This window comes from Glycine max, chromosome 6 (genome assembly GCF_000004515.6).
Source record: "Glycine max cultivar Williams 82 chromosome 6, Glycine_max_v4.0, whole genome shotgun sequence".
NCBI lineage: Eukaryota > Viridiplantae > Streptophyta > Magnoliopsida > Fabales > Fabaceae > Glycine > Glycine max.
Window position 1 is genome coordinate 6,317,007 of NC_038242.2, and position 9,843 is coordinate 6,326,849.

The window sequence follows — 9,843 nt, forward strand, 5'->3', positions numbered from 1 at the left end:
AAATGAATAAACTGCTCTAAATCAATTAAGGTTATTCAGGCCCGTCACAAGTATTGGGCTTCTGGCTTCTTACAAAAGTTTAATAAGTTGGATAAAAAAGATATGGAAATTTCTCCAAAAATATAAAGTGAAAAATTGAAATACAATACCATAAAAAAATTTAAATACAATTTTTTTACTGGAATTGAAATACAATTTGTAATTGTATCTTAATTTTTATCATCATGTAAGCAATAGGGTAAGAAAAGTAATGGTATGAATATCAATTTTAGTTTATTTTAATGTGCATAAGTCCATTTATAGTAATGAAGGTCATCATTTAGGTAAATTTTAGTGTGATATTATCAATTTTCAAATTTTAATAGATAGAATTATGTTTAAACACTTACATTATTTGCTTGGGTTAATGACAACACGAACTGCAAGCAATATTAATCTTTAATCTCTGGTGGTCTACTTTGACTCAAAACAAACCAAAAACTTATATTATTTGCTTCGGGATTTTATTTATAATCTTATTTCCATCTTTTAAAATTTGAGAGATAGTGATAGGAATTCAGAATTGAGGATCATTAAGTTTGGAAAAATGTTTTCTAGTTTTATTTTTTATTATTAATTATAAAATATCACATTATTTTTATTTTATTGTTAAATACTTACATGAAAAATAAAACCATTTTTTTATTAAATAAAATATTTTCTGGAATCAAATAGACTTTAAGGTTCGTACTCTTATTGAGTTTTTTTTCACACATATATATTTAGAAAAAATCATATTTGAGACATAATAAAACACTAAATTTAAATAAAATTGTACATACCCAATAATTGGAGACTAAAAATGCAATTAAGAAAAGGCAGGCCCAGAGAGAAGATCGACAAGTGCACTTTGCGATCCACCTTAGGAAAGGCAAAGCTTGGTCAATGGTCATTCCCAAAATAAAATTATTTACAAGCTAAACTACACAAACTACCTACTTGACCAGATGAAACCGTAGTTCAAAGTTGAGCATCAAATCCATACTTCTTTAATCAACATTTGTTTTTGTCATATGATACGTGTCAACATTTTTTGTCCAAAACTGATTTCCAAACCATACAGCATTATTCAAGGCATGAAAGGCTGGAAAAGATGATGCGAGGCTCTTCACACTGAATTTATCCAGTTCAGAGTCTTTGCCTGTTTGAGTTAGTACGTGCTGAATGAGGTGCCTCATCATAGCTGTTAGGTTCGTCTTCTTCATCAGAAGAAAGAAGGGATGGACCCATCCATGCCTTAAACCCTTCATTAACACGCCTTTCCACCTCTGGTGTGACTTCCAGGGGGCTTGCTTCCAGCATTTCCAGCCCTAGATTTCGACCACTAAAATTTCCCTCATCAAGAATTGTGGCTGCCTTTCTCCTCAAGAAGAAGGCAGTGCCACCATATAGAACAACCAGTCCCCAACATGCAATTTCATAGCACCAAAACAGAGGTTTAGAACAGTTGCTCATCATTGTCAAGAGGCTTGAACCAAGAAACAAGGCAAGACCACCAAAGACGATGGCAAAGATAAGGTTTAAGATGGATAGACAGCGAACACCGCCTGTAGGTTATCCAAAGAAAACAAAAACTTAAGAAGAAAACTGATGCCATAATTGAAAGCGTAGAAAAAGCACACAAGGGAAAAAACCATTGACAGAGAAGAAAACATACCCCGTCTTGAAGCACAATAATTATTTTCAACCACCTTCAAGCATCCATGCCTATTTGGAGCAGAATATGCAACAGCCATGCCTGTGAAATAGTGTTATCAAATAATAAAAAACATCAAGCATAACCAAAGAGTCTCCATAGAAATTTTAGAATTAATAATAAAAAACACAAAGCTTTTAGAATTAATACTCTACCAGAGAAATTTAAAACATAGTTATGTGGCGTTATCTAAACTTCCAATAAAAAGGTAGGGGGTTGTATTGAAAATAGAAATGAGAAATACTCTACCAGAGTAATGGACATTTGTGCAGCTTTCTTAAGTTTAAAACGGAAAACATTTGACTTACATGAATCAAACTGTAAAACTGTGCAGGATTGTGAATCCAAAATTTGAGAATGTAGCATTACTCTACTAAGATAGTGTAGACACTATCACATATCAATTCTCGTCTTCGAAATAAATCAAGTGATGCAAATTAACAAGATGCTAGAAAGAACTTTTGAGAAGCACAAAATGATCTATTTCCCCACCCAATACACCTCTAGAATGCCAGAAATGCATAACTTCAAATTATCAAAGACAACGATCCCATATTCCAAATTTGCTCATATCAAACTTGTTGAAAATAACCCACACGCTACATCAATGCCTATAGATAATCCTTAAATTTCAGCAATCACAAACTAGACAAGTTAATAGGAAATCAAAGAATTGGCTTTCTAAATATCACAATAGCGAGACAATCCAAGTCCATTGAAGTATTTTACTTATCAATTCAACTTGTACCATGACTCATGTGAGCTAAGACTTCTCTCTCAATCTTTTATTGACATCAACCATTTTGCTTCCATTTCTTGTGATTTTAATTCCGTTTCACGACTACTTCCTTTTAACCATGATGTAAGAAATTTATTTCCTGATCATCCCCATAGAAATTTCAGATTTGACGGCAATCATGAATTATACGTCCGCCATAAATGGCAATATCAACAGTGCAATTCTTCCCACAGTGCTTCTCTAGAAAAATATTCCCAGCAGCCCCCATTCCTGAATTCTTTCAGTGCCAAACAATTCTCCACCTCAAATGAGCCCCCACGCCTAATATTCTCTCAATCATTATTTTATAGCCATAAATGTTTTAAAATCAAACTTAGAAGTTAGAACCAAGAGAAGAGGTCACCGAAGTGACATTGACATAATGACATTACATTTAACATACAGTCTCTCTAACTATATTTAGGCACCTTTCTCAATTAATACATACTGCAAACACCAACAATATTTTTTAAATGAAAATATTGCGCATTCTACCTCTTAACAATAATCAGATAGAAAAACATAGCCAAACAACTCAGCAATGAAATTCACTTCCTTACCAGCAACGAGATACACAACGGAGAGCGCGAAAACGATCATGGAGGGAATAAACACAACCATCCAGTAATAATCAGCAATCTCCTGGTCCGTAAGATAAAAAGCGCCAGGGAACAGATCCGAATCGGGACCACCTTTCATACCTAACTGTATGGATTGAAGCCTTCGATCGACGCAGAACGCTCTTCTTCCATCGCTACTCGGAAACACGATTTTCAAACTGATAACAGTGGACACGACGATTGCGAGCACGATGACGGCCACGGAAGCCACCGTTACGGGTCTCTGAAGCTTACCCCACGCCTTGTCTTCTTCTCTGAGGCTCTCGTACTCGCGCTTCGGCATGAACGCCTGGCGAAGCGCATCGCCGATGATCGCCATTGACGGAAGCACCGCGAGATCAAGCTGGCATGGATTTGTGGAATCTAGGGTTTCAAGCCTGCTCTGAAATTGGCTTTTCGAAACCCTAACATGCTGCTCCGATTAATTGATTTTTATTTTAGTGAAAAGTGTATGACTTCGAAGAAAATGGAATTTGAAAGATGGTAAAGAAACTTGAGAACAGTGACAGTGATAGAAACTTGTAACTGCGGGATTAGGGTTTGAATCGTGAATTAACAGATTGCAAGTTGAACCTAAACGTGAAGGAGATGGTAAACTTTATTCTATTTCGGTGCTCTCTCGTTAATTCTTTAATTTTGTTGAAATACTTTTTTATTTTTTAGGTGACAATCACAAAGCTGCTTTCAGAATTTGGTATGCCAGCGGCGGTATGCATACTTTGGAATGAAATGAATAATTATTTTTCATTTTAAACTTTTTTATTTTTTATTATTACATTTTTTATTTTTTTTATATTTTTCCTTTGAAATTATATTTTTATTTTCTATTTACACTTATCCAATCCAACCAACATTTATTTAAATAATTTTATTAATTTTTATAATAATAATAACTATAAAAAAATTATACCATTTTTTTATTAATTGATATTATAAAATGTAAAAATAGGTATTAAACTCTTTCAATTTATATCTTTTCCATATATTTTTTCTCTCTACTTTTTCTAGGGGTGAGAAAGATCTGATTGGTTCATTAACCCAACCCCTGAAATTGATTTTAATGGGTTTGGATTTTGAAATTAAACAGTGTATATTTTAAGATAGATTTGGGTTGGTAGCTATATTCCAATTCAGTTGTCTCCTCTCGCTGAACCTAGAATTGAACCACAGAGATGGTCGAAACTCGAAACATACAGCTTAATGACAAAAAGTGAGAAATAATTTCAGTGAAGCTTGAACAAAAGCAATAATAAAAGGCGTGTTCCCGTGTACTAAATTTGCTAGTTAATGAATTAATAAATTAAAAAAATAATGAAATTCATTATTACACTTTTAAATAAAATAACTTTACTTTTATCACTAATAGTAAATAATAATTGATTTATCTTAATATATTTTTTTCCCGTGTTCTGTACTATGTTAGCATAACTGAAGTCAACGTAATGCTTCTTCATAAACCATTAGCCTTCAAGCCGTTGGTCTGCTTATGACATGCATTCTCTCGTATTGCAAGAAAACAATTTCTTATTTTTTTATTCATTAAGAAAACAATTTCTTATTGGTTTAATGATTAAATTTTTTGACACTATACTTCTAATATTTTATTAATAAAACAAACCAGCTTCTAGTTGATAATGATCACCTTATGCAACTTATATATGCAACAATGCAGAATCTCTCACTTTAGGGACTTGACCACCGCTTTGTTCCACGTGGCTCCATCATAAAAATGAAGGCAGTGACAAATTGCAATCAATCTGGATGCTTGGCTTGTAAGTTTTTTTCATGAATCTGCTTTTTTATTTTTTATTTTTGTGGCCTTTTCATGGACCAATTGATATATCACAATAATCAAGTGACATGATTTTATGGTTAACAAATATTGATGTTCATAAATCATTTGATGTTGCAGATTCTAGAACTGAAATATCTGATGTTCCACTTTTGTCTTGTTCAGAGGTTTACCTTTCAACCTCTTCATTAATTTCGCATTGGCAATTTAATTAGTCACAAAGGTTACTTATGGTTTTTCATTTTTACATTTATCAGGCTATGGAAAAACTAAAATCATTCAGAGAAAAGGTAAAGGGCAAGCAGCAATTCCTTGCTATGTATTCTAGCATTTTTGGTGGGATAACAACAGACCCAGCTGCTATGGTTATTCCCATGGATGACCACATGGTCCACAGGGGCCATGGTGTCTTTGATACTACAGCAATAATAGACGGGTTAGTCATTTCCTCCTCATAATGAGGACACTGTATTCATATATATATAACTCAACATAGAGAAGCCCACACTTTGTTGCTAGCTAGAAGATCTATCAGATCTCAATACTTTATGCTGATTTCATAAGATGAATCTTCTGATCTACTACTCTATATCCCATTATGAATCATACTTAATCAACAAGGCATTAGATATATAGAAAGACGAGTGTTTTGTTTAAAATTTGATAAAAATTACAAAATCATAAATAGGACTTGAATCCACAAGGGTTGGTCCACTACGAAAGAGTATGGCCGAAACCCCCCAGCCAGAATCAAACATCTCGAGGCAACTATCTATCCCTCGGCCAAAGCCTAGTACCATCCTCAGATATAGCCAGATACTCCATCTGGTACAAGACTCGCAAATTTGTGGGTCAAATAAACTTCAAACAATAATACAGATTTTTTTTTATATAAAAGAATGTGTTTAAAAAATTGTATTAGAAACTATGTGACTGAAATTTAGATATAAAACCACCAACTATCCCTAAAACATCAAAGGATCATCGACAAGATGTGAGAAACAATTAACGAATGCTCTAAGGTTCGATCCTTGACACCCCCAAAGATTACCCTCCCCCACCATGTCAATAATATATATCTCAAAACTTCAACACTAAAACATTATTGGTTGTATATCTAACACAGTTTCAATACGAAGCAGGATTATTTATGAATTTTGAATTTATGATGTAATATAAAGTCTCTTATCTCATTTTTTCCTTTATATTTTTTTTTATCCATGAAAATCAAAAATAAAATTTTTATGTTCAACCAATTGAGTTAGAATTTTTTATTATTTTTTGTATATTTTTTAAGCTGTCAAATGATGTATTTTATGCATTATTATAGATACCTCTACGAGCTGGATCAACACCTTGACCGCTTTATAAGGTCAGCATCCACAGCCAAAATAAACCCCCCATATGATCGTGGAACCATAAGAGGAATACTTATCCAAACCGTGAGTGCTTCAAAATGCAGAAACGGAACACTACGTTATTGGCTCTCAGCGGGACCAGGAGATTTCGACCTATCTCCCTCTGGCTGCCACAAATCGTGTCTTTACGCAATCACAATACAGGATTTGTCACCAATCAACTTCAGAGGAGTTAAAGTTGTGACCTCAAATGTTCCCATTAAGCCTCCTCAGTTTGCAACCACCAAGAGTGTGAATTATCTTCCGAACGTGCTCTCCAAGATGGAGGCTGAGGAACTTGGTGCGTTTGTGGGCATTTGGCTTGATAGTGATGGGTTTGTTGCTGAAGGGCCTAGCATGAACGTGGCTTTTGTCACCAAAGAGAAGGAACTTGTGATGCCTCTATGTGACAAAATTCTAAGTGGCTGCACGGCTAAGAGGGTTTTAACCCTTGCTGAGTCTTTGGTTAGGGAAGGTAAGCTTTGTGGGATAAGAATGAAAAATGTGAGCGTGGAGGAAGGGAAGAATGCAGATGAAATGATGCTTCTTGGCAGTGGAATTATGGTTCGCTCTGTAGTGCAGTGGGATGAGCAGATAATTGGATGTGGTTAGTACTTTTACTACTTATTTTCTTGGGAGGAAAGACAATGATTAATATACAAATTTAGTTGAAATATACTGCGAAGGTTTTTGCTGCTATGATTTACTAATATACTTGAAAATTATTAAATTTTAAAAATATGGTATTCACTAATTATTATTTACTTACTAGTAATTGATAGTATACAAATCGCTATACTGATACTATATCAAAATTCTTGAAAACGAAAAGCAAGAGTAAAAACTTTTTACCGACAATACTCTTGGTCTTGGCTTATTTAGTTGTGACCTGTGGGCATTTGACATATGCTGTATATTAATTATCGTCAGCAGATTTAATGATGCTTATGTTCTTCTTATATATATATATATTTTTTTTTTTCATTGTGCATTTCTTGGGTGGATAGACATTTCAATAGTTATAATATATCATTCGTAGCTTAATGTTCTTCCATTTTATATGAGTTGATTTGATTTCGTTAATCATTTCTTGTAGGTAAAGAAGGCCCTATAACCCAGACTCTACTGAATCTAGTTGTTGAGGACATGAAATCCACCCTGCCAGCTGTTGGCACACCTGTTCCTTATTGATGCAACTTGCTTTTTGTTTTTTTAAAATACATGTATTATATTTTTTTTCCAATTTACTATCTAAAAATATTTATTTATTATTTTTTACGATCTGATTTTTTCATTTTTTTTTTATTTTGATGTCTATGTAAATCTCGATCTATTAAATGATGACGTAATAAATTACATAAAAAAAATCAGCCAATAAAGATAAATTAAAAAACTCTACACTAAATCGTCATAGAATTCCAAAAATAAATAAATATTAATTTTATGTCATATATAAATATATGGTGAATATTTGGTCCCACAAGAATAAAATAGTCAGTAAAATATGTTTTTTTATTATATTTCTTGCACTTAATGAGAAGTATAAGGGAGAAAAAATTGATGTTACAATTTTATATATCTATAATATAATTCCAAACTTCCAATCCTAAAATTTCACTTATATCTTTTATCGTTTGTAAATTATATCATATCCTTTCTCAATTTGGCGCTGATGAATCTATCTTGTTTGTTTATTTAACATTGACGCTACTGCCATATATATATATATGGTGGCGTTCTTTCCTTTAGCTGGCTGGTTTCCTTCTGAGAGCGGGCACCAAAATGAAGATGGCAATAGCGACATGATGGAGCCACCAATGTAGTAAACTATTGTATTGCACTGACAGAAATTCTGATCGTTGCGTCATAATTTTGGTAACTTTTGGTTTTGATTTGTAAGCATACTTTATCACTATCATTTATCTACAAGCTAGAAAGTACAATTATCTAGATTTTTTTTAAAATATTATCACAAGATTTGTAGAAAAGTTTATTTGTAGGATGTTTATAATCTGCAGTTTAAAAAAAGGATGTTTATAATCTAAATATGTTTATTTATGGTTTTTTACATCAATTTTTTGGTGGCTTTTCGGGGGATCAGACGCAAATTATAATTTTTTTACATGAGGCGCAAATTATAATTAACGTACATAAATCTCACCAAATTTCATTATATAAAACAATCTTAACAAGTAAGAAATATACAAATTCAGCAAGAAAAAAAGGTAAGAAGTATACAAAATAAATACAATTCATTCAATACAGAGGTTTGTTATCCTAGTAGAGAGAATATACGCTTGGCTATGGTCGATGGTTACCTCTAAGCCGATTTGCTTTGAAAGAGGTGATCGTATTTGTTTTCTTCTAGAATATTTTATTCGTGACAGTTGGCTTAATCATATATTAAGTTTTGCTTAATGATTGTGGTGATTCATGACATGTTATTGAAGGTTGACTTATTGACTTTAAAAAAGTTGTTGTAACTTGAGGTAAATATGAAAATTATTTATTACAAAAAAAAAGTGATGGGTAAATTAAAAATGTTTGTTTTTGCTCATTATAGAACATTAAAAGGAGATTTTGCTCATTATAGAACATCAAAAGAGAGAATTTGAACATCAAAAGGAGATTTTGCTCATTAAAAGTTTTTTTTAAGAGTTAAAAAGTCAATTTTTTTTTAAGAGCTAGTTAATTAAATTGGAATTATTTGATGAAATTAGTTATCAAATTAACTAATAAATGTAAAATAATATGTGATATATGATGTATGATGGCATACGCAATATATCAAATGAAAACTTTTTTTATACGTAAAAATGATAATTTTTTTACTATGAAAAATAAGAATTATAAATATATTTCATTAAATCATATTTAAATAATCAAATTAAAAGAAAAAAATGTACATGGTTTTTAAGTTATCATGTCATCTCTAATTTTTATTTTTAATTATTTATGTATGATTATATATTTTAGATTTATAATTTTAATTATAAAAAAATTCTCACATATACATCATGCGCAGACACACATCACTTTCAATATTTGAATTTATTTATTATAGTTCATCATCTTAAAAATTAGCTAGAACGATAATTTTTAAATTTCATATTACAAAGGAACGATGAAAAAATGATTATTTTGCTTAATTGTTCTCAAGTATGGCAATTCATTACTTTTGAAAAAAATGGGCAATTGACCAATTGTTTTTTGTGTGTGTGATGTGCGTCCTCTTCACAAAACAATTATAATATTATTTTAAATCATTTTTTAACGTTTGAATAATTTTTAATAACACGGTACCATTTTAAATAATATTTTTCTTTATAAAATGAACAAAGTGGAACAAGGTTTCAAGTAAATTGGTGCAGATAAAATATGAAAAAAGAAAATAAAAAGTTAGTAGTCTTAAAAATAAAATATTTGTTGAGGTTTTGTTTGGATGAGAAGAAGATAAGAAGAAAAACTGAAATAAAATTCTCTCAAATATTTTTTTTATTTAAATATGTTTTTCATATTTA

General features: G+C 31.6%; 2 protein-coding genes across 3 annotated transcripts; one reads left to right on the plus strand and one right to left on the minus strand.

Annotated features, from left to right (window-relative positions):
• Positions 1 to 821: 821 nt before the first annotated feature.
• On the minus strand, positions 822 to 3,549 carry LOC100787078 (uncharacterized). Its single transcript, NM_001255492.2, is given in 3 exon segments — positions 822 to 1,586; positions 1,697 to 1,777; positions 3,074 to 3,549. Coding segments are annotated over 3 exon segments (879 nt in total). The 5' UTR covers positions 3,453 to 3,549; the 3' UTR covers positions 822 to 1,167.
• A 1,502-nt stretch (positions 3,550 to 5,051) lies between these two features.
• On the plus strand, positions 5,052 to 8,292 carry LOC100787617 (D-amino-acid transaminase, chloroplastic). 2 transcript variants are annotated; one of them, XM_006581362.4, is made up of 4 exons: positions 5,052 to 5,092; positions 5,183 to 5,361; positions 6,256 to 6,929; positions 7,419 to 8,292. In XM_006581362.4, the coding sequence occupies exons 2-4, from the start codon at positions 5,186 to 5,188 to the stop codon at positions 7,511 to 7,513; spliced, it is 945 nt and encodes a 314-aa protein (XP_006581425.3). In that variant the 5' UTR covers positions 5,052 to 5,092; positions 5,183 to 5,185; the 3' UTR covers positions 7,514 to 8,292. The 2 variants fall into 2 exon arrangements, with proteins under 2 accessions (XP_006581425.3, XP_040872276.1); XM_041016342.1 differs by lacking the exon at positions 5,052 to 5,092 and having other exon boundaries at positions 5,138 to 5,361.
• Positions 8,293 to 9,843: the final 1,551 nt, after the last annotated feature.

Excerpts from the sequence above, each read along its gene's own strand:
- LOC100787617 (XM_041016342.1), top strand. The coding sequence starts at position 5,156 with ATGGTTTTTCATTTTTACATTTATCAGGCTATGGAAAAACTAAAATCA. Across the intron at positions 5,362-6,255 it reads ACTACAGCAATAATAGACGG|ATACCTCTACGAGCTGGATC; the intron begins GTTAGTCATTTC and ends GCATTATTATAG. Across the intron at positions 6,930-7,418 it reads TGAGCAGATAATTGGATGTG|GTAAAGAAGGCCCTATAACC; the intron begins GTTAGTACTTTT and ends CATTTCTTGTAG.